This window comes from Etheostoma cragini, chromosome 2 (assembly GCF_013103735.1).
Source record: "Etheostoma cragini isolate CJK2018 chromosome 2, CSU_Ecrag_1.0, whole genome shotgun sequence".
NCBI classification, from domain to species: Eukaryota; Metazoa; Chordata; class Actinopteri; order Perciformes; family Percidae; genus Etheostoma; species Etheostoma cragini.
In genome coordinates this window covers 10,792,423-10,819,327 of record NC_048408.1, presented here as the reverse complement: position 1 = coordinate 10,819,327, position 26,905 = coordinate 10,792,423, and the positions used below count along the sequence as shown (strand labels likewise).

At 40.2% G+C, this 26,905-nt stretch overlaps 1 protein-coding gene across 8 annotated transcripts in view; it reads right to left on the bottom strand.

The window, feature by feature from the left end:
* Window positions 1-26,905, bottom strand: part of lrba (LPS responsive beige-like anchor protein) — a 188,695-nt gene that overhangs the window by 144,567 nt on the left and 17,223 nt on the right. For all 8 annotated transcript variants that reach the window (XM_034897460.1, XM_034897488.1, XM_034897509.1 and 5 more), the window contains exons 2-19: window positions 19,693-19,924; window positions 17,429-17,529; window positions 16,399-16,494; window positions 15,291-15,412; window positions 14,528-14,654; window positions 13,710-13,829; window positions 11,701-11,847; window positions 10,574-10,771; window positions 9,256-9,389; window positions 8,140-8,248; window positions 7,611-7,763; window positions 7,075-7,243; window positions 6,642-6,721; window positions 5,405-5,467; window positions 4,710-4,807; window positions 4,323-4,415; window positions 2,473-2,581; window positions 1,981-2,062 (exon numbers count right to left, since the gene is read on the bottom strand). In XM_034897460.1, coding sequence (XP_034753351.1) covers window positions 1,981-2,062; window positions 2,473-2,581; window positions 4,323-4,415; window positions 4,710-4,807; window positions 5,405-5,467; window positions 6,642-6,721; window positions 7,075-7,243; window positions 7,611-7,763; window positions 8,140-8,248; window positions 9,256-9,389; window positions 10,574-10,771; window positions 11,701-11,847; window positions 13,710-13,829; window positions 14,528-14,654; window positions 15,291-15,412; window positions 16,399-16,494; window positions 17,429-17,529; window positions 19,693-19,924 — 2,233 coding nt within the window. The remainder of the gene's footprint in view (window positions 1-1,980; window positions 2,063-2,472; window positions 2,582-4,322; window positions 4,416-4,709; window positions 4,808-5,404; window positions 5,468-6,641; window positions 6,722-7,074; window positions 7,244-7,610; window positions 7,764-8,139; window positions 8,249-9,255; window positions 9,390-10,573; window positions 10,772-11,700; window positions 11,848-13,709; window positions 13,830-14,527; window positions 14,655-15,290; window positions 15,413-16,398; window positions 16,495-17,428; window positions 17,530-19,692; window positions 19,925-26,905) is intronic.

The following is a 26,905-nucleotide window of genomic DNA, read 5'->3' as shown; positions in this document are numbered from 1 at the left end:
AAGGATTTAGGTTACAAAACTAAAACATTGACAGTAAATAATTTAAGAGAATATAAAAATACTTCAACTGGTTAGTGTGCATGTCTGCGTTGTTCATTTTGTACTATAACACATTAAACTGTAAACAAAATTGGGTTTTTAAGGATAATAATTTTAAAAATATTTGGATTTGGAAAACATCTGGCAGAAACTGCACAAATCAGCAACTGAATCATACACTGGTCTCAACATGTGCAAATCCTTGTGTCACAAACTATTTCAACTCCCAGCTGTACACACCTGAAAATCTGTGACTGTGGTAAGAAAAAAAAAGAAAAGAGAATAAAGAGAATAAAAAAATAGTGCAGGCCATTGATCTTTATCATACTGTAATGGTTTTGGTATTGTTTCAAATGAGAGAGCCAGAGTTGCAGACCCTTCTGGAAGGCTTGGCTTCGGTTAAACCAAAGAGACTGACTGTTTAGATGAATTATCTAGACAATGTCAGTGTCCATTTACTCGGAGTAGAGAGACGGCGGGGCTTGGATTTCACTCGTCTTTTCAGACTTGTGCGCTAACCGATGCCCCCTTGCCCCGGCAGACGGTTGTGTGTTCTACGCCTTAGTCACTCAAATTATGAGTCGCTGAACCTTTACCGCCAGAAAATTACCCCAGCATGTACTGGGAATGAGGATGGAGGGATGGCGTATTCCCTTCTTTTTTCCATATGCTGTTGGTTCCTTTCCCTTGAGTTAATTTGAGGGAAACGGTACTTCCTCGGTTTGTTTGATTGGCTCTGACGTTACTAAAGACTGCAATCAGGGGGCCATTTTGGGAGTTTGTCGCAGATTAAATCAGGAGAATGCACGGTAAAGGAGAAACAGACCACCGCTCTACGTTCCATAGAATGTGCTCACATGTATAAGCCCATACAGGGTTTCAGTGATATAGTATACCGCCTGTCTAGGCTGGTTGGGTACGAGAGTTTTTAACACAACAAAGGGTTAAGATAATCAATGTGTGACTACAGCAAGACCTTGTCAGATTAAGGCTGGTTGGAAGTAAACCTTGGTTGTGATTATACCGAGTGCTTGGATTTCAAACTGATTAAAGCTGTTTTGCAAGGGTGTGCACAAAAGGTGCATGTATGTGTGGAAGCACGGGTATGAAAAAAGAGAGGGAGATGTTTTCTTTTCTCGAAAGCTGAAATGAATACTTAACATTTCAACATATGAAAAGATTTTGTGAGCCGGCCTGAAATTGGAGGTAAGTTAATGGCCTGAAATTATAAAATGGGAACATTGATCAAAGCCTGAAGTCACTTATTGTATTATGTTGCCGCATAGTATATAAAGTTATACAGATTGTATTTGTGTGAGTATATAGTAATACACTACGCAGAGCATGTGTCCATTTAAAAACACTTTGCTTCTTTTAAGTTATAAATACTATTACAAATGTTTAATTAAGTTATGATATATATTATTGTAAACTATTAACCTGATACATATGCAACATATTATATATTTAATCCACAAAGTACGTACAAATACTGTATAACATAATATGATTTATGCAATTGCATTAAAAGAATAAACTCTAAATGTTAATGCAATCAAATAAATTGCTTAAATGTATTAAGTGCATACACAATACTTTCATATTTTCATCAAACTTTCTTTACATTTGTGTCATTCTTTATATGCAAATGAATCCTGACAAAACACGACACCGACTTCCAATAAAACCAGCAGATCTCTGTGTATTTCTCAAAGTATTTGCACCAGCCTCATGCTAGGATTATGCATGACATCTGAGGTTCCGTAGTATGAAAATCCCCTCTGGCTGCAAAATTTATGTCGTTCATTTGTTTGACTGTGTATAGCGATTGCACCGCTCCATGGGGAATATCCTCTAGTGCAGAATTGAGCAATAGGTATGTAGAAGGTACGCTGCAGGGGATGATTTAAGAGAGTAGTGTGGCGCAGAGGAGGCACTTACGTGGGTTGAGAATCTTCACAGAGGAGTCGGGGTCCGGATGCTGTTTATGGATCACTTGAGTGCAGATCTGCTCTGTAAGAATCTACCGGGGGACAGAGAGGGGATTCAAGCCATAAATATCCATATTGGTCCTTACAATAACAGAGACACAAACCACACTATGGACACACAAAGCTGTGTATACTTCTTACCATTGCGTAGTACCTGGCTAAATGATTGCCAAATTAAATTTCTGCAGGTGGTCAGCCATACAATTTATTATTTTAACTAACTCATTAAATTGTCAGTTTGGAAAATAAAAGGCAAAAATGGAAATTTTGGCAAAAACAAGGTCAGATAAAAAGGCAACAAAATAAATATTGCCATGCACTTGAACACAAAGGTCATTATTGTACGTCATTGTATGTCTGTTTAGATAGGTACAGTCCTGTAGGTCAGGCCGAAAAAGAGAGAGAGAGCGAGAGAGACAGTGTGTGCATGTAGAGGACTGACCTCGAAGAGCACGTTGTAGGTTGTCATGGTGACCTGGCTGGCGTGGAGCATCAGGCGTTCAGTGAGCAGAGAGAAAAGGCCATGACTCAGCATGACCTCAGGTTTCCTCCTGATCAGGATATTAGGAGGTCAAAGGTCAGTCAGCAAACATCATTATTTGCCAGAAAGCAATGCATAATTTTTCCTCAACTGGAACATGATAAACAAATGGGGGTTGATATGAGTGCACTGAAATACCACAACTGTAATTGTGGTGGTCTATATCCTCAACTTTCAGTTCAGTTTATTTTATGAAAGGGGACCATGCAAATTAATAAAACACATGATTTGAATGAATTAGCCGTTCCATTTCCAGAATTGCTCCAATGACGCAGGAAATTCCATTGGATGCATGTCTTTTAGCCGATGTCTGTTTTCTTTCCACTTTTTGTTTTTTAATTTTAAACTGCGGCTGATTTATAAGGACTATGGTTAACTGCTCCTCAGATCTCTGCAGGGTAAATCCAGACAGCTAGCTAGTCTGTCTGTCCAATCTGAGTTTTCTGTCACAACAACTTTTGAAAGTTCACGTTACACCAAAACCGTTGCTAACACCGTACAGAGCGTAGCACCGCCCATGACGGTAGGGACTGGTTTGAAGAAAACCCCAAAAAGCGTTGCGGAATGCTACAAGGACTAACCAGATCCTCCTCGGCAGCGTGTGGAGGATGGCCTGCCAAAGCGAGACTATCATTGTGATAATATCAAATCACATTTGAAAAAGGTCTAAAAACATCATCCATTTCGGAGAAATGACAAGGGAAAAATCTTGAGTTTCTAATGAGTCAAATCATTACTGCGGCATAAATTAGCTGAGCTCGAGCTGACATTTGACATTGAGGAAATGAAAACAAGAGAGTCCCTGTTGACCAAGTAAGAACAGTTCTTCACAGAAACCTCCTCTCGTCCGTTTTATCTCGGATCATGGAACAACTCCCAATTTCAGTATCGTAGCTAAGCTAAAACGCTGTGGGCTGTTTGCAGATAGTTTCATGATCTATCCTGCATCTGGATCACAAGACACGCAACACTGTTGCCAAGACACGGCTAGAGTGGTTTCTGATAAACCTACTTCACTATGTTCACTAAGATCACTCACCCTAATTAGAGGTTATCAGTGAAAATGAAGCGACAAACAGCTTGGGATATGACGTAAGTCTCATCATAATGCTTTTTCAAGAAAAACGCCGGACATTTGGAGAGTTGCATTCTGGAGCATATGGTTATAGTAAGAGCTTTTATTTAGGAGCAGTACTGGATATTTCAATGCTAAAATGACAAAAAGCCTACTCACAAAGTGACAAATATAATGTAAATCTGAAGAATGCTGAGAATGGCAGTAAGAGGCATGATGAGTCATTTTTTTGAAAGTGAGGCATGCAGCTGGATAAAGAATTAACATTAACCGGTTTTGATTGTATTATTTAAAAAAAAGGTAGCTGTGCAATGAGTTTTTTTCTGCAAACTTAATATTTTGCAGTTATTCTGTTACTACAGGGAACCATTAAAAAGTTGATGTTGCCTTTTCAAATTACAACTACATAAAAATGTAATAATGACCACAAGCAGCTACATTTAGAGATGTTAAGAGAATGAAAGCTATGAATCATTAACCAACACCAGAGCAATTTCAAATACTTGAATATAATAAATATAGTTCCCTTTCAGTTATCATTATTACTGTTAGAAGTGTGTCCTTTTCAAAATAGAAATTTTACATATCTAATACAGACTGAACTAAATAGAATTTTTCCAAACTACAATTCTACACTCTGGGAATACAATGCCAAGGATTTTGTGACTGTACTTACTTTGGTGGCAAGTGTTTCAGAAAGTAGCCCATTACTTTGAGTGTCTGCACTCTTATTCCTTCACTTTTTGAGGCCAAAAGCTTGTAAATCACCCTGAAAAAACAATTCAAAAATCAGATTACACTCAATACAGATACATTCAAAGCATTATAAAAAGATATTCAAACTATACAATTAACAATAGAGATTTAGCAGTATTTATCAGTTGTCGATTTCTTTTTTTTTTTAAACAACTGAATCCGCATTTTACAGTGTTACATACAACCAAAGTAACACAAGACTAAAGCGATGACATTTTAAATAATCAGCTCCAACTCCAATTTTTATTTTGAGCAAAGACATAAAACCAAGAATACATCTGCAGGGAGTATAAATGGTGATTATTACCGGATCCCGTTGCGCTGGTCGAAGGCCTGGACCATGGACACAGGATGTTCAGACATCAAAGCCACCAACAACTGCAGCACATCCATGAGATTGTCATCCTGTGGGACAGAGAAGAAGTAACTTGAGGCTATTGTGGTGTTAACGGAGAGCAGTGAGCAAAATACTGCATCTAGTTGTGTAGTGAATTGGCTTTCCAGGGGATATCTCAAACTATGAGGAAATGGTAGTCAGCTGTTTTTGTTAATTCAACATGCAAGGCAAATGTGCACACATCATTTATTACTATTTTACGTGATGTTTAGTAGTGGCAGTGGCAATGAAACAGAAAGAATCAGAACTAAACAATAACACTATGTGCTCTGTAAAATGAAGGACTGCTACATGTCAGTGTGTTTTTTCCACAATGTTGAATTATTCTTACATGGTTGACTGCGTTACTGACTGATCTGACTGATTCATTTGTTTTGCATCACTCCACTGTAAACCACACCACTTCTGTCAGGACCTCTGACTGACAGACTTGGAAAAATAACAAGGAACAGTGATGCTGCCTTTAGCAACTGGACTTGTTTGCTCTTGCTCTACACATCAGACAGTGGGAAGACAAAAGTACACGATACAGTAGTGTTATGTTGCCATCTGGTGGTGAGGTCTCGGCTGGCTGGTGCTGCCTCAACAACAGTGCACATGCCTACCTCATGCATGGTAAGGAGGTAATTGAGGATACTCTGTAGCTCGTCTTCCTTCACTCCATGATCCTAGAATGTAATTGCACAGATCATTTCACAATTGGTTCACAATGTTTTACGCCCCTACCCCAGACAGTACATGTAGACATGCGCATAAAGCTATGAAACTTCTAAATATAGAAAATACATTATTAAAGCGCCCATATTATGCTCATTTTCAGGTTCTTAATTGTATTTTGAAGTTGTACCAGACTAGGTTTACATGGTTTCATTTTCAAAAAACACCATATTTTTTGAGCACATTGCTCAAGATCCTGTATTTACCCTGTGTGTTTAGGTCTCTGTTTTAGCAACAGAGTGAGACATCCTACTTCTATACTGTCTTTGTTGGGAGTTGCACATGCACAGTAGCTAGGTAACTCTTTTTCCAACTTTGGTCAGGACAAAGCAGGATTAGCTGGGGGACTTCTTCTGGAATACCTGCAGAACAGGGACATGGAAGTAGTTCTTTTGTAGATTCTGGTGGACTAGTGTGTGTTGTAGCAGTGTTTTGCCATTGAGAATAAGCTAGCATGCTAACACTATCATGTGCTACGATTAGCAAACCTTGTCTCGGCTATTGACATAGAAAGCCGGGCAGATTTTGAACAGCACACCCGGAGACTGAAGGCAGAGGACATTCAGAAACCTGTATCTCACACAAAACAGCATGGATGTTTTTTTTCCATAATATGGGCACTTTAAAGCAGGCAGAAATGATCAGATACTCACCCAATAAAAATCTGCTCTTCCCAGATTGTAAATTTGTACGTTTTTTACACTTACTAGCTAAAATATTTTCTTTGAGTCATAAAAAAAAATAAAGTAACCACAAACATTAACTGCTGCATATTATTAGTAATAGATAGATGCAATGAAGATAGATAGATGTAACAAAGGGCTAAAGGCTTTAATCATCCAGCTGGAAAATAGAAGGCTAACAATGAGTTAACTACACTTGCTGTTGTATGAAGTGGCAGCTTGTTTGCTTTTGAGGAATATTGGATAATGTTGGGGCTATCGGCAATCAGACTTCAACTCCACTGCAAGCTGAGAACACCAACAACTATTCATTTTAGACACATAAAGTACAACTGGTGGAACCACTAGTACACATAATGCTGGCATTCAAGGGTGCCAGATTCCTCAAGTGAGCCAATATAAGTCTATTTTGGTTGGTAATACTTTGGCATTCTGAACGTACCTTCATGATGAGCTGCTTGACAAACAACAACAGAAAGGCTCGCAAAGAATGGATCTCCTTCTGGTTTGGCCTTGGACCATCTGAAACCCCAGAAAGCAAATGGCTGATGAAAGTAGCAAGTAGCTGATACATGAGAAACTGAGCATGACCCAGAAGGATAAAGCAAGAAGTTATAACATGATCAATCTATTTTGTCTTTTAAAACCAAAGTTCTGCACCTGATTTATCACTTGTAGGACTTGCAGTAATGATTAAGTGTGAGTGATGTTATTGCAGTGTGTGTTTATGCGTGCATTCATATTTGTGTGCTATGTGAAATCTACCTTTACATGCATAGTCTGTATAAGTATTTCAGAAGATGAATGGGAACACCATATACCAGTAGTGTGCCATTACTGCATAACCTATTTTAGTATTTTCTGTGCATCCTCACCTAGGCCTTTAGGCACGACTCCACTGCGGTCCTGGGGGTTGATGACCCAGTAATAGTATTTCATTGTGTGCATGACCTGAAGTACAGTGCCCACCCTGCGAATGGTGTTGTAAATGGTCACTGTACTGATGAACTCCGTTGCCAGGTAAGTGTAGAGTGTCAGCTGTACCTGCAAAAGACAAAGCACATATGAAATCCCACATACACACGCTCGTTTAGTTAGATAGTTGGAGTTGAGTGGTTTTGGTGCGTCCTAGCATCTAGCACCTAGCACCTAAGGGTTTTAGGCAAGCCATTCTAATTTAAATAGCATTCACTGAGTCACAGTTGGAGGGATGACCTTGAACTTTGAGACACTGAAAATAAAACGTTGGGCAGTACCACACAGAGAAAGAGAGGGTGATTATGGTTGTGCCGGTCTGCAGATCTGTAACCAATATGTGTATGTCCCATCTACATGTGTACATCTCCTTTGTTACAAATGAATCCAAATGCATAAGAATGTGCTTCTGTGGAAATGTGTGTATTCATGTTACCTTGGCAGGGGAATGGATCCAGATGGCAGGGTTGAACAGAATGTGGTCACACAGCTGCTTGAGCAGCAAGATGCCATTCTGCAAGTTGCTAAGGTATCTGGAAAAGGCCAGCACAATGTCCAGGACCGGCCGCGTCACATGCACCTTGGACAACTAGAGTTACGACAAAGGGGACAAAAAGTGAAAAAGGAAGGAAGAGGGAGATGTTAGTGAGAGGAATCAGAGATGTGGGGAATGAGAGAAAGGGGGGGGGGAAGGACACATGCAGAGAAAGATGAGGAGGAGCTCCTCTTCTGCCTAACAAGCACACAAGCCAGCTGTGACCTCCAAATACAGCCGAGGGAAAACAAAGTCTGTCTCAAATTAAGTGTTGGTTTTTGTTTGTGCCTGTGTTAGTGTGTTTGTAGCGTTGAGGGAATGACGATCAGCCTTATTACGGCACTGGGTTCATTATGGGCAGCTACTGGTACTCCAGGATGGCTCTCTTGTGTATTTATTAGCTAGCTGAGCCAATTTGTGTTTGTCTCACCTTCTCCAAAGTGTAGCCAATGACGAGAAAACCTTTGCATGCCAGAACCTGCTCTTGCATAGCCACCGAGTTCTTCAAGAGCTCCATCACAAAGGATAGCAAAGTGCAGCTAAGGGGCCCACAGACAGAGAGATGGAAAGACAGTGACAAAGAGAGAGAGAAAGAGAGAGAAAGAGAGAGAGTTAGACAGTGACAATAATCTAGAAAAGCTGCTGACAAAGCACTGACTGTGAAGGGCATATCCTACATGAAATGTGATTGAATGAGGGTGTCATGTCCCATTGTGTTAGGACAGATTCTAGTTAGCATCACCTTGAGGGCAGCACAACGTTGCAAATTTTTAAAGCCAAATGGCATCACAGCTTTTAAGCTCAGCATTACATCAGAAGTTTGAAAAAACTCTAACCTAATTTGCAACTGCTTTAAAAAAACTTAATGTACAGTAGATCTCTCTCTTTTTGACACACTAAATGTCATAGGCAGGCATAAACCATTGTTGACAGACAGCAGCGTTACCTGAAAAGCCAGCAGTCATGAGCTGAAAATAGACTGCGTGTGTTGTCTGTGTACCAGCCATATAATAGATGCTAACATTGTACAAGTTATTTTAGATCAGTTCACATTTAGATCCAACTAATAATTTATCTGAGCATACAGCCAAACTGGGTGAAATATCATCTTAAAAATACGGTAAATAAGCTCACAGTATTTTATTCCTAAAGTGACTGTATCTAAAATCGTTACTCTAGCAATTTAGTATTGCACCTTTGGAAAGTCTTTAGACTACTGAGACAGAATAAAAAAAGAAAGGTTTCAAGCAGCAGCAGAGACATCCTGACTTCTCGTCCCTTTGGGTAAAGCACCAAAATGACTAGGCCCTGACTAGATGACTAGATTTCCCGTGATGCAGCTCGATAGCATCTTTTCTTAGACCCTTTTCTGCCTTGTAAATGCCCACATGTCTTACACTCCATATTCCCAAATTGTAATGCATTCTTTAAATTAAATAACCCTGTTGACATCACTTTAATGTCACTTGGTTATATTTGCAGACAAACAAAAATAGCTTGTTGCATTAAGGTGCGTTTGTGTGTGTGTGTGTATATGTGTGTTTACCAGACAGAGGTGTCCAGCTCGTGGCTGGAGGGCTGGCAATAATCCAGCTGTGCAAACAGAGGGAAGAGGACTTGCACGCCCCCGATAGAGTGTATGCCACTCTGAACTGAATGAGTCACAACAGCCTTCACGTCCTATCAAAAGAAAACACACGTGGCCCCATTTAACATGTTACGTGGCCAATATTTACATATGCATATTTGTTCTAATAATCACAGTTATATGCACTAAATTAGCTTCATGCGTTTACATATTTGAAAGTTTTTGCAAGTAATTGTACAGTCACAACCAAACCAAATGGTGATTCTCTATCATACCACTAGAGCCTGCTTTACATCCTAACAGGCACAAAACTGTAACGGAATCTGTAACCGCTAATAAGTACTTTAAACTTTCAATGCCAAACCATGATTTTACCATTGCCAAAATACTTGTTCAGTTTTTAAGAGGGTAAATTAGATTCAAGAAAGAAAACAGATCATATTTTTGTTAAAGTGTTTAGTAGCCTGGTGCATCAGATGGCGTCTCTGTTGCATGTTGTGAAACCAACAGTGGCTTGGCAAAACATTTCTATCTCTATAGGATTGGAATTTGTGAGCATGGCATCGCAAAGCTGAAAATATAGGTCACATTCATTCATATTTCACACTGTGTGTGTGAGAGTCTGAGAAAGCATATGTTGTGTGCAGCAGCAAAAACCTCCATCACGAAGGAAACAAAGCATTTTCTTTGATGAGGGGGCATGAGAGGAAACTCAATTAGTGCTTGAGAAAAAAAAAGTAAAGTGATTGAAGAAACCGGGCTGTGTGTGTGCGTGCTTTGCAGCGCGGGCATGTGTAATTGTAGGCAACATATGGAAAACCTCCATAAAGTTCACCATTTACAGCTACCAGGACAAATGCCCCAACTACTTGTGTATAGTTCAAAAGTAAACGTCACCCCCAGAGAAGGCAAATTCCACAGTTAGAGCACCAGTGTGGCATTTTTCAGCAGCTGCAGCAAGTCTGGCTAGCTCAACACATTTGCACCTCTGCCTTAATGAGGCTATTAAAATAAATAAATGCCAACTGGTCCACTTTCATTCTAGCAGAGAAGGAAAGAAAGAGTAAAGAGTGGTACATATGGAACAGCAGGAGGGATGGAGCAGGCGTACAGGTGGTGAATACATTTGCACCGGCATTGCTTTAATGTCAGCATGGCGATTTCCGGTTAATCCTAGCAACAACATTTAACTCCAACTATCAACTCCTTCGCCGAGGGGAACGGCTATCAATTACTACACAGGCAAAATGTTACAATAAAGGCGTACTGTAATTACCTGAAGCATGAGTGCGTGGGGTGAGTGGACGAAAATGGATGCGTTGTCCTTGGGGGAGGACTCGAGGCAGAGCTGGGCATCTGTGGCGCGAGGGTTATAAGTGAAGGCAATACTAGAGGACAGCTTGCCATCATACAGTAAGGTCTTATGATGCTCGGCAAACAGCAAGTCACTTTCAGCCTTGTACTTGAAGGTGCCCTGATGAGAAGGAGTTAGAAAAGGGCGAGACAGTGTTTAAATTACAAAATAGCAAAGGGAGATTTTGTCAACAATAACAACAGTTAAGAGCAAATTACTGGACTCTGCTGCAAATATATTGTAGTGGACAAAGTTAGTTTAAAAAAAAAAAAAGCTTTCTTTGCATATTGATTTATATGACCCTATTGAGTGTGGTTTAACATACAGTTTATTTGAACTACCTTTTAAAATCAAATTATATTAAAAAAAAAAAAAAAAAAAAAAATTGTACAGGAAATTTCACCTTGTGTGGACATGTTCGTCATAGCAATTATCTGCACCGGGAATATAGCATATCTGGACACGCATCAACAGTTACTTTAGTTGCTACTCTGGCTACCTTTTTGTTAATTTTGTATTGTATATCAGTGGATCTGTCAGGGCGGGGGCCTGTGTCTGTCGTTTTTGTACATACATGCTCTAAAAGCTAAAATAAGAACAAACACTTAACACTTAAACTCTCCATCTGTTGCTACCCTTCAAACCACAGCAAATATGACAGAGCAACTATTAGTTTATATGCGTCATGTCATCTCACTGTCGTTCATGGACTCAACTATCTTGCAGCGAAGAATATCCTGGACAGAACCTGGTCAACTGAATGCAAATATTATTATTTTCAAGTGTAACTTGACAGCTAATTTAATTCCTTTCTCACTAGACAACGGATAGCTAACCCTATCCAAAGATGTTAAAGTATTGGTTTTTAGTTTTAGAATACTTTACCATATGTGTAAAGTGAATGGAAAAAAATGGAAACATTACATTTTTCAGCTTTATAAAAAGTTATTTTGATTATTATAATGAATCATTTGACAATACGCAAGTTGTTTTATGTCTCTATTAAATGTTTCGATCCCACAGACATCTCAGTTTTTGTTGCTTCCAACCTGGTAACCCGGTCCCAGCTGATAGATAGCCAGGATCTGAGCAGCGCTGAGAGCCTCTCCAAACAGGTAAACCGCCCCCATCTGTCCGCAGAACACACGGTTGGCGTCTGCCGTCTCAGACGATCCCAGGAAACACTTGTCAAACGTCTGCAGCGGGAAGGATGTTGGAGGTAGGATTTGAGGATGAAGGAAAAAACACAGAAATAGACAATAAAGATTAAGGGAGGGAGAGTAGATGGAAGGAAATGAGGAATTAAGACAGAAAGGGATTTGTTTTTTAAATAGCCAGAAAGAACAGGGGGAAAGGCACATTAATATTAACACTAGCTATAATTGGCAACACACAGCCTCAAACTGTAAGCATAATGTGGCTAACGTAATAATGTTCCATCTTCCTGTGTTCGTGGTCAGTGAGGCATAAGCACAAGTGTTGAGAATGATGAGACCACATCTCAGTCAAGTTGCTAATTTGCTTGCGGACATACTGACACATCTAGAGGATTATACTACTACACTGTGGAGGCGTTTCCATTCCTAACAAATATTTGATTTAAGAATCTCATAACGCGGCTTGACAGGAAGCAGTCCTGGGGACTGTGACAGAGCTCATATGGTGATGTGTGATAGGAGCAGGGTGTGTAAATGTCATTTTCTACAGTACTATCCATGCTAAAATATGACCCCCATGACCTCTGAATGCAAAGAGTGGGACTAGATATATCTGTGAGCGAGGTCTGCGTTTCAGTTTTTGGTACAAGCTCCTGCAGCAGTATCTGGTTCTGAAATTGATATTTGACAGAATGTGTTACGTGCACCCACATGCCCAACCCTGATGTAGCAGCAGGTGGACTTGTAAATATAAAATCTCTCCAGAGGTTTTATGCAGTAATATTTGTGGTTCGCAAGTTCACATAGAACACACTCATCCATACAAGGTGCCTACATGCTGTAAAGGAATAATTCCCTTTTGCACCCTCATCTTGGTGTAAGCTACAGCATCACCTTTAAACTAGATTATTTTATTAGCTACACAATGTTAATATCCTGTTACTGAACACTGCTATTTCATTGTTTGATGTTATTTGCTGTTTTGTCTTAAATTGGTAAATGAAGGTGTCCAAAAGCTTATACACAACATGCATACACATAGGCAGACAGACATATGACATCCACGCTCACTTACATAGTACAAAAATACAAAGGAAGATAACAATAGTGTGCCCTTACAGTCAAGTTAGATTGTAGCATGTTTAAAGGAGCGGTGTGGGGGGAAAAGGCACAAAGGTGTAATAGTATCATAGTGCATGCTGCTGTCTTGGCCAGGACTCCCTTGTACAAGAGATTCTGAATCTCAGTGGGAATATTTCTGGTGAAATAAAGGTTGAATGAATGTAAATAAAACAAATCAAGGAGAAGAGAGATACCAATCTGGTGTCTGTATGGTAAATATAAAGCTGCAGCCATCAGACAGTTAGCTTAGATTAGCATAACGTCTGGAAACAGGTGGAAACCGCTAGTCTGGCTTTGTCCAAATGTAACAAAATCAATCAATAAATAATAGTTTTTTTAAACGTGCTGGACTATACCTTGGCTCGGTGCAGTGACCTCTGCCGTTTCCACTCTTATTTCTAATACAGCTGCTCGCTTTGGTTTAATATTTACTGTAGAGACATGAGTGGTATACATTTTCTCATGTAACTCTTTTTTTGTCTTTTTTGTTGGCACATTTAGGCCTTTATTTCTGACAGGACAGTTTAGACTTGAAAGGGGAGGGGAGGGGTATGACACCCAGCAAAGGGCCGCTGCTTCAGGAATTGAGCCTTGTCTACGGGTGCACGCTCTACCAGGTGAGCTACCCAGGCGCCTTTGCCAGGTAACTCTTGGCAAGTAAAGCAAAATGAGTGTATTTTGAAAAATGTCAATTTATTCCTTTATTATCCATGATAATGTTTTCAAACAGTAATGAGGAACTTAAATACTACTGGGGTAATAAAATTGTTGCTACTTACGTCACTGGTGTTAACAAACCAGGCGATGTCTCCAAAGGAAGCCAGTTCCCCGTTTACATAGCAGCTAATTTCACTATTTTTCCAGCGGTTGTAGGTGTGAACGAGGGTCACCATGTACCACTGCAACAAGAAAAAGAAGCAGTGTCTCACAATGGGAAACTGTTGCAGTATATCTGGAGTATCAATCACAAACAGGTGATAGCAATAAGTTCAGCATGTGGTGAGAATCTTCTAGTCTACACAATTAGCCTGCTTCCATCATGTTTCAGGAATCACTCCCCTCAAGCTACAATCTCACCTACTTAGATATCTGCTTTCTTCCTCAGCCCTACAACCAGTGAAGTAGGTTACCAATGTTACCACAGTGAACTAGGTTGCTATGGTTTCTTCCAGATATGAAAGAAGGCATTAAAAATAGGGTGAAATATCAACTAAAATGAGTTATGGGTCCTCATGAGGTTTGCCCAAGGGAAACAGGAGGGTGTTTCAACTTGTGTCCACAGGCAAAGGATCTCTCAGACTCCAATGGTCTTCAGTGTGTTCTGTGCCTGGATGTATAGGAACATCCTTCTCTCCAGCCGCCCTCATTCCTCATCCATCTAGTTTGGCATATCTCCAGTGTCAGGTTAGATGTGACAGTTCTTGTTTACAGTAAGGACCAGATTGACCGTGTGCACATGTGTGGTTTTTTTGTGTGTGCATGTGATTATGTGTGTGCTGAAATTATGATTTCTGTAATCTATCTACAGAAAATGCGTATAAATATTTGGTTGGCATGGGTCGCCGAACCAGTGCATGGATTCTGCCTCAGATCATACCTTCTGGGGTTTGAAGTCGTACTTTACACAGTGCTGGAATCCTTTCCCCTTGGATTTTAATGAGGTCACTATCAAACAGCCACCCACAAAGTGTGCAGAGTAACCCATGCCTTTATTGGTGCGGAAACTAAAAGAGAAAAGAGAAAATGCAAACACACAGCTTTAGTTTTCGACTGAGGCTGCACACTTTCACGCTGACTACATTCAAGGGCAACATGAGTTACAGTGTCCAATATATCATATAAACACTTTAAAAAGGTCTCAAGGGGATAAAGATAGCAAACAATCATTTCTTAACTTCACAGCCTCTTCCCATCATTCTACATGTCCCAGCGAGACGGGGCCCCCGCGTGTGATTTAGTGAACTAATCTCTTTTTAAAAAGGGCACGAGGCTGAAGAGGAGCTTTTATTAAAGATTATCTCATGCAGCTCATTGGCCATGCAGCTTGGTTATCATTTTCACAGACGTCCAAACGGATCCCTGTTTTATAAATTAGATTTCTGACAGAAATTAATTATTTGTTGAAAATAAGTTTAACCAACCCTCAGCTACACAGAGGGGAAGCCAAGGATGAAAGACAGCAAAGATGGAGGGTGAGGTACAACAGATTTTCATCTGTGAGGATGGAGGCTACACTTTTGCAGCACATCTTTTGGAACTCAAATGCATTCGAGATACATTTTGGTTATACTGGGGACATGCATATGCTCCCACTTAAATTGCATGCACCACAATAACATTGTGTTATTTATTTGACCTACCAGTATAGGTAAGGCTTGTCTTTGTCTACATTGATGTTGTTGAGAGGATCCATGCGGAGCCACGTATGGAATGTAAACCCATTCTGGTACGGCCATTTAGCTATAGGAGGCAGAGCTATAGCCTGTTTGGAAGAAAGTAGCAGATAACAGGACTTGTCAATGAGTTGTGGAACTGAAAGGACCCATAGAGCATTTTAATTAATTTACATAACACTTGGTTAGTACAAAACTACAGGTCAGCTTAAAAGCATTGAGCAAAGAAATATCCAACAAACATGCTATTCTTGAGAAAACAAATACACTGCTGAAAAACACAGATAAATAACTTAATCAAGATACTAGATCCCAAGATATCACAAGATAACTTCTAAACAATCAAAACAGTTCTAAACCCACATTGCAGACCTGTGCACTTCTATACGTAAAAGCTGGTTTGCCCTAAAACCTTTTACTGCTTTGACTGCTTGTGAAGTAGTAAAGTCTGAGAGGATTATCCTGAATGAACATACTGCCATGCCACATCTAATACACTGTGACAGGAAGAGAAAAAACAACAGCACATCTCTGAATGTATGTTGTGAACGATGCAGGCACGAGCAAAGCAATGCTTGCGTAAAGTTTCAGTGCAATGACCTAAAACCCTGGAAATCAAGAGTTCTCGCGAGAGCACAATTTGAAGTTGCTCAGCGAGTTACTCTGACATCAAGTAATGCTGCTCATTAACTATGCCCTTGTAGCCGAGTTGCACCAATCACATCGGTGTATCTGATATAGGCGGGCCAGAGGCGAGCTGAACAGATGACGACACTTTAATCCACCAGTTTGCTCCGCTGGTAGCTAAGCGTATGGGGCTCTGGATACGCCACCCAGTGTGTTATTGTGATTGGTCGTGGTGTTATCCAAATGCATGCAGTGGTTTCGGGTCTGGATTTCCAGGCTACTAAAACTGGAGAGTGGTATCAAAAGTAGAAAGCAGACAAATTTGACATTGAAGTGAATGAACACTGTTTCTCGTGCCAGTCACTCATCATCTATGTGCAAACACACTTCATAATGTGGTGTTTCTTCATTTTGCGGTGTAGTGTAGGACATTATGCATTATACTCACAGCTGCATTTTTCCCTGGAAAGCTGAAGAATGAGTCTGGGCCATTCCTGTGAGCCATGTACTTCAAAACTGATAAAAGCTTCACCGCATGACGTGGCTGAGGAACAAATACAAAAACACACAAGGATCATTTTAGACTAGTGATACAGACATACAATGCACGTGCACATAAAAGCATACTTTCTCTAGCATACTTTCTCTAGCCACACAGTTACCATTCATGCATACAGCCACAAACGCGTACAAGCAACTACAGCTTTGGTTCTACTTGTTTTAAATGTACCTCTTATACTTTGACCAGAGAGATTTACACAGCTGCACACTCAGAATTCAGTATCCTAATTTACTTTACAATTTACTGATTATTGTATACAAGCAACATGTACTGCAAAGTACATCTGTTACAAATGTGTTATGCTAACAGAATCTAGGTGTAGGGGCTGAATCAGCCAAGTGATAAAATAAATAAATATATATATGTATATATACGATTTTCAACAAGGTTGTAGGTTATAGTGCTCAGTACCAGAGCACTTCACCTGCGTTTGTCCCATGCTGTGTCTAAGCCATTTCATCCCAAAAAATGAAATGAAGAGCGGAATGGTGGCAAGAGCTTGAAAGCGGGGGAATAAGTTAAAATTTTGAAGCATAAAAGCAACTTGGCCTATTTCCTTGACAACTTGATTAGAGTAAGTGATCAATGGGTTACTTTCACTCTCTTTATCTGACACAAACACTCACGCACACACACATCTTTAGAAATCTAATGTTCTTCAATTGGTCAACTCAAAAAAGTCTTTTCACTACTCTCAACAAATAAGTCAATAATCTCATGTACGACCTAATATCACTTGTATATAGTGCGGCTCTGGAACCACAGCAGACTAGTAGTCTGCTTTCACGTGATTTATCTGGTCACTGTGACGAGGCCGTTGCCCTGTGGGACGGCAGCAGTTGAAGTGTTGCTAGCACATTCCTCATGCTGGCCCCAGACAACCATGACAGATCACCGTGGCATGACTCTGACTCACCCACTGGCCTTTCTCCCCTTGCAGTTTGCTGAAGAAAAGCTTCAGCTCTTTTACTGTGATGCTGTAGCTGGCGAGCACGCCCAACATGTCCACCAGTAGGTCTGCAACACACAAACAGAATCATACAGGGGTTACACAGTGTGTGTTACAGCAGAAAGACCCACAAAAAAGCGAGAGGAAGTTGCTAGTGACGGACGTTTGCTAAAAAACAATGTTAGGGATAGAACCCTTGATGAGGTGGTCCCTGATTTGAGCTAATTTTTATTGTGTTATATGTGAAAAGATCCAACTCACAATCATTACAGTCTTTATTGGCATTCTCATAATCTACATATTACAGTGAAGCCATGGCAGGGAGACGCTAAGCAGCTAAGATGTATTTAAAAGAAAAGTAGGGTGAGCTAGACCTAAGTTAAAAAAAACAGAAAACATGAGACTTAAAATAGAAAGGACACTCAGGGAGTCCAAGCTGCTGTGCAGCCTCTTTCATTAGTTATTACTGACTAATGATGGGGCATGGTATGACAGAACTATGACTAATGTGCACATACACAACCCTTGGTTTAAACCTTCAAATATAATGATGAGTGGCAGTTATATCTAGCAGGACCTTTTCCATGTTAAGTATTAGTGCCGGTACACACACACACACAAGTATTAAAAGCTCAGCTGTTCAGCTCAGTCCTACAAAACTAGTATTTCAGAGCAGCCTATTATGTGAAGACAGGAAGAGAGTAAAGTCTCTGTAAATTTACTGGAAGTGCAACAAAAAAAAAAGAAGCTGGGGTGTCCTGGAGGCCTAGTTTTAAGACAGATCATAAACTGCAACATCCCAGGTTTAAAGTCCAGCTGGGGACCTTAGTTGCATTTCATTCCTCATATTAGGAATCGACCTATATGGATTTTTTAGTGAAAATGCTTTTTTTTCCCCCTTCAGCCTTAGCCGAAGACCAATACGGGCTGCCGATTTTCTTGAGCCGATACCGCTTTTGCGCCTTCAATTTACATCATAAAAATTTAAACCCTGCCACATTGGATTTGTTTTCGGAATCTGCTCTACCATTTCTTTCAAAATTAGTTTTTTTTTTAATTACCTTACATTCACATCACCCAAATTATGTGTCATCATATGGTTAACTTTGCAAGGGTAAAAGGCTTTCATCAACATCTACAACACAGCCTTGATGATGATGTATTGCTTGCTGACATATTATAAGACAAATATAATCAGGTCATCACAAAATGTCCTTTGTTAACACATTTAAATAATTTAAGAAAACAACAAACCCGGAAAATTAGCCATTGAAATAAAGTGTTTGATTTGTAATTTAAGACTGCCATGGTGCTAGAAGTGGAGGGGCAGTGCATGGTCTGCACGTGAACTGCAGCGTCTCCAGCAACACAGAGCTGCCTGTGGATGCCTGTCTGTAAATAATGCCGATACACATAATAATGCAAATATCTGTCCAATATATTGGCCGGCTGATAAAATCGGCCTATCAGTTCCTCCTATCGCTCTGAATTTCATGTCAACTTTCTAAAGTCAACTCTTATAAAAGTAATACAATGCACAAAAATACAAAGAAAACAAACACGCTTTAATGGTTAAGCTTAACGTAAGAGCATTTTAAGATGTAAACATCAATCAATAAAAAAGTTGCATAGGTTCTATGAGACAATTCTTAGGGATAGGACAGAGCATTTGTACTGGGGTGAATATTACTACTGTACAACCATTGCTTTCAGCTGCCTAGTTACTGCTGGGCTATATCACCCTTGCTTGACTGCACAAACCCCCTAGGCCAACACTGTTCCAGCTAGCAAAAGTTCACTGAGCCACACACTGTAGGATTAATTCGGACTAATTTGCAGATGGGCCACAGACTAGAGCGAGACTCTAGGGAGTGTACAGGATGATTGTGACGCTTTCACTGCTATACGTAGTGTATGCAACCATACATGATGAATACAATGACGTTGTTGTATACGGGTCGGGAAGAGTGGATAGGAAAGTTTAGAATGTGTTTTTTTATTTGTCCATTGATTCCTGAAGTTGGAATCATCTTTTTGCTTGCTCCCCCGCCACACAAAAGGTCTTAAGGCAAAGGCTCGTAAACTAAACACCTCGCTCTGGAGGTGGTATGGATTCCAAAGCAGCAGCCTTTATCATTTCAAAAACTAAAATAATAGGTTCCAGATGAGTTTGGTTATATTGTGCTAACAGAATAGTACACCTTTTTCCACAAGCTGCTGTTGACAAGTACCTGCGATCATGCTGTCAGTGGTGGATATACCCTGGAGCACCTGCTGGATTAGCCCCACATCGGTGCACGCCTGCAGGTTGCGGACACTCTTCTTGAGGATTGCGGTGAATATGCTCCAGACCTCGGCCTGACATGTGGGCTCACATTTGTCCAACAACTCCACCATGCACACGATGCTCTCGGGTTCTTGGATGATGAAGTTCATCTCTAGGTCAAACTGCCCGCCGACCAGCTGGAGGAGAAAGATGAGGAAGGGAGTGAGGGAGAGCGAGAGAGACAAGGGATGAGAGACACAACCAAGATTTTCATAAAAGGCATGTATATATGTTCACATTATATGTGCACACATTCTGAAACAGATGATTAATGATGCATCAACTACTGCTAGCCAAGTGGATTAAAATGTCAAGGGAGAAACTCTGTCAGTCTGTGTGTATGTCTGTTTGTCTGACAGTAGATTTGACTGCTTACAGCTAGCCATGAGTCATTGCGATAAACCCAGAGCAACAAGAAAAAAAATGGCCACATCAGTAAAACTAACAGAGATGTCCAGACAGACACAAACAGGGAGAAGTGTATTTAGAGTTCTTGCAGGTCCTGGAATTCTAACAGCATCTGACACAGCCTGGTGGACCCAGACTGTGTTTAAATTAATTTCTCCTTATGACATGCAAGAAAATACACAAGGATGAGAATACAGTGACGTGAACCTCATTGCAATATCTTTATTAAAACAGCAGTGGATAACAGTGTATATCTTTTACACTGTGTTGGTAGAACAGAATAAACATGTTTTCTTTCACAGCCATTTGCACAAGCCTGTATCTTGAATCAAAAACTTTAGATTTTTTGCATGGCAGCAAGGAAAAAAGTAAATGTTACCCAGCCTTAACCGTGATCTCCAGCTAAAGCTTGTTCAGAGCTGCTGGGGGAGAAAGCTTGCCTTACTGCAAAGGAGTAATGTTCTTTGTGTGCGGAAATAAATTGTGTGAGCCATAAATGTCATAATTTGTCACTTCTTAATAGTTGTGATGACACTTTTATTATTGAACCCTGCCTAATAAAAAAAGATAAGGAAAATAACAATGTTGATGTCAAATTAATATTGTGAGTAAGGCTGTCATCAGGTTTAGAATCAAGGAGGTGTGACTGGGCAAAAGAAATAAATGACAGTGTTGTGATCGCATCCTCGGCCATTAGACAAGCTGGATGGGAAAACAATATGATGTGGTGTCGGGAATGGAAACTGTCCCATTAAAATGAGTGAGGTCGGATTAACTCTGGGTGTGTGTGTGTGTGAGTGTGTGTAGATGATAGGGAAGACGGAAAAAACGGGGTACAGCCACACTCCTTAAAGACGGGGGTTAAAGTGATGATATCACTGACACACACCTCAGCCTTTTGTCCATTTAACCTCGTCTCCCAGATTTACTGTATATATGATGATGTTTTCATGTCAAGTATCAACATGAGAACAATGATGCTATCCATCACCTTTTACAAGGCCTATATTCTCTATCCCTAGCCTTTACACGGTCTTGTTTTTAAAGCTATAATGCAAAACATGTATTTAACTGATGTTACTATATTATTCAAAGCTATTAGAAATACAATCTTAAGTGTCAATTTTGCATTAAAGGTCACATGACATGGTGCTCTTTAGATGCTTTTATATAGACCTTTGCAGTCCCCTAATAGCATATCTAAAGTCTCTTTACCAAAATTCAACCTTGGTGCAGAATTACAGCCACTAGAATTTTTGGGTTTCTATAAATAACATCATAGAGTACGGTCTACACATGCTCCTTTATGAAAAGCGCAGTGAGATAACTGTTGTGATATGGCACCAAATAAATAAAACAGAATTGAATAGAGCCAGTCCCACAATGAGCTTTCCTTGTGCCATTTCTGAGTCTGAAGCTATTGAGGAGGAGAGGAAAGGGGGGGGGGGGGGGGGGGGGGGGGGGGGGGGGGGGGGGGGGGGGGGGGGGGGGGGGGGGGGGGGGGGGGGGGGCAAGGTGGAGGCTGGAGGTGTGGCGAAGATTCCAGAGCGGCCCATCTGAGCTTTCATTTTCTCAAAGGCAGAGCAGAATACCCCGGGCTCGGCTTACACCCATCACCATTTCTAGCCACTGGGGGACCATAGGCAGGCTTGGGGAACTCATATTATGACCCACCAGACCTCTCAGGTCTCCTGGGACAGGTCTGCTTTCTGTCCCCAGAGTCAGAACCAAAAAGGGGGAAGCAGCGCTCAGTTTCTATGCTCCTCATATCTGGAACAAATTTCCAGAAAACTGCAGATCTGCTGCTACTCTCAGTTCTTTAAAATCAAGGCTGAAGACCTTTGTTTTTGATGTTGCCTTTCTTTAAATGGTTGTTCATTTCTTTCATGTTTAATTTCTTGTACTGGACTGTAACTTTTATTCCTGTGTTTTATCGGTGTCTATTTTAGTGTTTGTGTAAAGCACTTTGCATTGCCCTGTTGCTGAAATATGCTATACAAATAAAGCTGCCTTGCCTTGCCCAATGTTAAAAACCTCATAAAGTGAAATTGTGATGCCATGGGACCTTTAAAATCATATTTAGCCGTTGTCATTGTTTAATCTGTCTGTTAATTTTTATAATTATTTGATTGTTGCATTGTGACAAAAATTCTAAAAGTGCCTTTTACAAGTCACCAGAGCCTAATGTGATTGTTTCCTATTACTGTTTACTCTGCAACTGACCAATAGATCTTCAACCCAAAGATTTTTCTTTTGCAAAGATATTCACATCTATGTTTTGATATAGATATAAAAACAGCAAGCACTCAGATTAAGGAAACTGAAACACGTTATCTTTCCCCAGTTACATGTCTATACCTGAGATGGCTGCTGCCACACCAGAACGCTGGAGGAGAGTGACATGTTTAAATGCACTATTGTGGGTGTTCACAGCATCCAAAACTAGATGTAAAAAAAATGACTTCAAATTTCAATGCTATGAACACCACGAAACAATTTAATTTCAAAATTTCAGTTGTATTACAGATATCATTATGGATGGATCCCAATAAAAGTAGAGGGAGGTAAAAAATACATATTTGCATGACTCAAAACTTTAATTAGGTTAAGAGTTTTGCAAAGAGCTAAAAAGATACATCTACTGTACTGTGGTCAATTTATAGTACACGCGTATTACACAGTATAAGTAACCGACGAATAGATGGTCAAACAAATATCTGCCAGTCACCTGTTAGGGCAACAAGCCAATGTTAAAGTAGTAACACATGCACCAATTAATGCCCCACTGGCAACCTTCTCTTTCTTCTTCCCTTTTTTGTCTCTTAGCAAGTGATTGATAAATCACACCGCTCTCTACACAGTGCCATGTATTAACTGGGGGGGATAGAGTGAAGCCAGGTCAGCCATTAATGGATGTGGAGTGCCATTTTGCCACAGTAACAGTTGATTTATGAGCCTGACACTGCGTGTAAGTCATCCATCCATCAGTGTCAGTTGAACAAGGAGACAGAGAAAAAATATGAGGATGGAGACAGAGTCCCACAACACACACACACACACACACACAGTTTAGACTTTTTCCATCATTCCTTACAATCAAAAAGGTTTGAGACAAATTGAACAATTACTTTGCCACATAGTCTCATGGTGTGTGGTACAGTTTAGAGAGTCAAGCCGGCCAACCTCTAGTACCTCTAGTATGTTTTTACATTATACGTTTTTAACTGAGGTATACAAGAGCAGATTGGTGAAGTGTTGAATAAAAATTGTTTTTGATGATGTTTTAGAAAAAATGCACATGTCGGGCAAATATAGCCCAAAATAAATCGGCAGCATTTATCGACTTTGATTTCTAAAGATCGGCATCAGCGACAGAAAAAAACCATATCGGTTGACCTCTGAACCATAGCATATTACCCCTGATCGATTTGGCTCATACAGTATTATCCAAATATTCAGATACAGATCAAAGCAAGCTACACTACAGAAGTGAATGTTTTACCTCACATGTATAAAATAAAAATAAATAAAATAAAAATAAAAAATAGTCAATAATCAATAGAAACTTATCTGTCAAAATGACTGTTGTAGTGACCAGTTTAGGTCAGTGGTAGAGCCGGTTCACATGTACCTTCAAGGTTTATGTCTCAATGCAGAGGTCCAGGGTTCGAATCCAATCTGCAATGATTTCCTGCATGTCTTCCCCCTCTCTCCCCTTTCTCACTAAACCCTCCTGTTTAAAAAAAATAACTGTTGTGTTTAAATGTACTTTAACCCAGGCAGCCCTTTGCTCCACAGCTGGAAACTATGTACCTTGGCCACTATGCCAGCTGAATCAGAATACAAGCATAGAACTATGAAGTATAAAATCTGACAGCAGCTGGTTATCTTCATGTTGTTACGGAGTTTAAAATATCGCAATAGATTATAAACAGACTGAATTAAGCTGCCATTAATCAACTGGGATACTTTGAACCTTGAGTTAAATTGGAAACACAGAACATTGAATGAGTCTATTGGTGCATCGCAAAGAGGTTTACAATGTTTCAATATCCTAAAATTGTTCAATTCAAATAGTTTACATTATTCTATTTCAGGAACAGGTGTTAGAGGTTGCCATCTCCAGCCTCGGCTACAGCCAAGGAGAGCACTGCGGCTGAAGGGCCACAGGTTGGAGTCGAACCCATGGCCGCGGCGTTGAGGAGTAAACCTCTATGTATGGTCGTCTGCTCTACCAACTGAGCTATCTGGGGGCCCGTAAAGCCACTGTCTTTATTGCACCTAGAAACCAGATCCCTGGCGGGGTAACCTAGCCTGGCCGTCCTCCCCTGAGGCCTGCCTGAATTAATCATGGCTGAGCAGCCAAGCAGCCACTGGGACGTAACACAAAGCACAAACAGGCTTCTACGGTCTCCATGGAGAACAACATTGGAAGATAGCAGGGCTGAATGGTACGCCAGAACAGGAATTCATATCTATTGCCTGAGCTAAACCTGTATTTCCTGGTGTTAGGATTCTTGGAAAGCTGAGATACTAAATCCAATGTCAAAAACGACAATGTCTGACATGCGGTTATTATTTATACCACATGCAAACAACTTAATTCCATGGGATGGAAAATTGTTTTATTGGGGTTAGGGCTGCACAATTAATAGCAATTGTATCAAAATCGCAATAGGGACTAGTGCAATATCCAAATCTCGTGGGGGTGCAATATTTGTTAAAGGCCAAATATGTGTCAAACCCTTCTGAATGAAGAATTGTGGTGCAGCAGAGACATCCCGGCTTCCTAATCCTATCCTACAGACTAAAGAAAAAACTGTTTCATTGGTACAGATCCTCGCAGAAGAAAAATCACACTATAATCATTTTAATTTCTTTTGTATGTTAATTGTCAATAAAAATGGGAATAATGACATAAAAAAATGATCATGTATGTACCAATATCATGAATCATATAGCAATCGCAATATCAGTCAAAATAATCGCAATTAGATATTTTCCTCGTATTGTGCAGCCCTAATTGTGATCAGTGTTTCAATCCACCTTTTTCAGGCACATATTAAATTCACACCAAACGAGTGGAAATGCAAGAAGAAGAAAAAAAATTACAAAAATGCTACTCAGCTTGGCATCTTGACAAGAGAAGATACAGTAAAACCTGACAGGAAAGGATTTTCGGGTAAACCTCAAGGTAGTTGTACCGGTTCCTCAATGTAGTGGTACCGTGTATGTTGCCGCAACACCCTCGTTTGGAATAAAAACAGGGCCATTTGTTGCATGAGCGTAGCGTAAATCCTAAGGCTACAGGTTTTGCCAGAGCAAGAAAATAGGACTAAGAATAGAAAAGGTAAAGCTTTACTAAAAGAGCAGAGCTATGTGAGGTCTGAGCTACAAAAACAGACATGTGATGCTGAAGATGAGAGAAAGCAAAAAATTACAGCAACTTTGTACCAAAGGGGAGGAAATTACCCAGCTAAAATTAACAGACCTTCCATCGAGTGTGTGTGTGTGTGTGTGTGTGTGTGTGTGTGTGTGTGTGTGTGCCCCCATGTTGATGTTCATTCTTCAGTTCACTCGCTAATGAAACCGCAATTAATTCTATGGGTGATATCATTTGAATATAAAGTAATTTGACTGCAGGAGACGACAGCAGAGATGGACAAAAGAAGAACGCCTGTGACAAATTTGTGCTCACGTCGAACATGTCTCTAGTTTGTCAGATGGCTTAAATGAGGCTTTGAATTGCTCCGAATAATCAGACCGCATTACATCGATCACTTGATATCATCTGTCAGTTTGGGAGCGACATGACGACAAGTCTAGGAGAAGATCTGAATGGTCCAATATTAAGCAGACTTAATTGAAGTATTTTTTGTGATACGGGTATTGAAGTAAAGTGAAGTAAGTAAATGCATGGCATGTTAAGGCTACATTAAATTTAACCTTTACCAAATGACTGGAAAGGCCAGCTTATGCGTTAAAACAACCCAGCTTGACTATGGTTTTCAAGGCAACAAAATACTCCACTGCGCTCTCTGAGTGGCCATCCTTTCACCACCACCGCAGCTGGCCTACTTTTTCAACAGCTCTTCTAACTGGATCTCTTTTAACGAGATCTCTTGTCAAACCAAAGGCAAATCCAGCTTATTCTTTCACAAAAGCGAGCCCCCCTCTGCACCACACAGACCAAAACATCCATCACCATGACCCCAAACATGAATCGTGATATGACAACATCTTATAATCCTGCGCTCTTCACTGCTGATGGACACACACATTTCCAACACACTGATGTGAGATGCTGAAATGGCTCCAGATGATAATCTGTCCAACTCAAATCCCTCTAGTGCTGCTCACGCTGATATGAGGGAATGAGCTTCTGATGGTGTAGATGAGAGGAAATAGAGAGGCAAAATGCATGCATCACATCGTGCTCTGGTTCAAATACATTATGTCCCTAAAATAAGCCACACTTCACATGAAGTGGTACCAACATTTAGGATATATGGTTGCAAAATGGCAGATTTGAGCACATTTTAGTGGTTGATGACCATGGTGCAACTCTCCTTTAAAAACATTGCAGAACAGTAATGCACAACCAACCTCGAACAAATGAATTTCAAAGATGATGTCAATGATCGGCATTTTCACTACAGGACTGCTTTTAATTCAGTCACATACATTAGATATTAGGCTATTGATGTCTT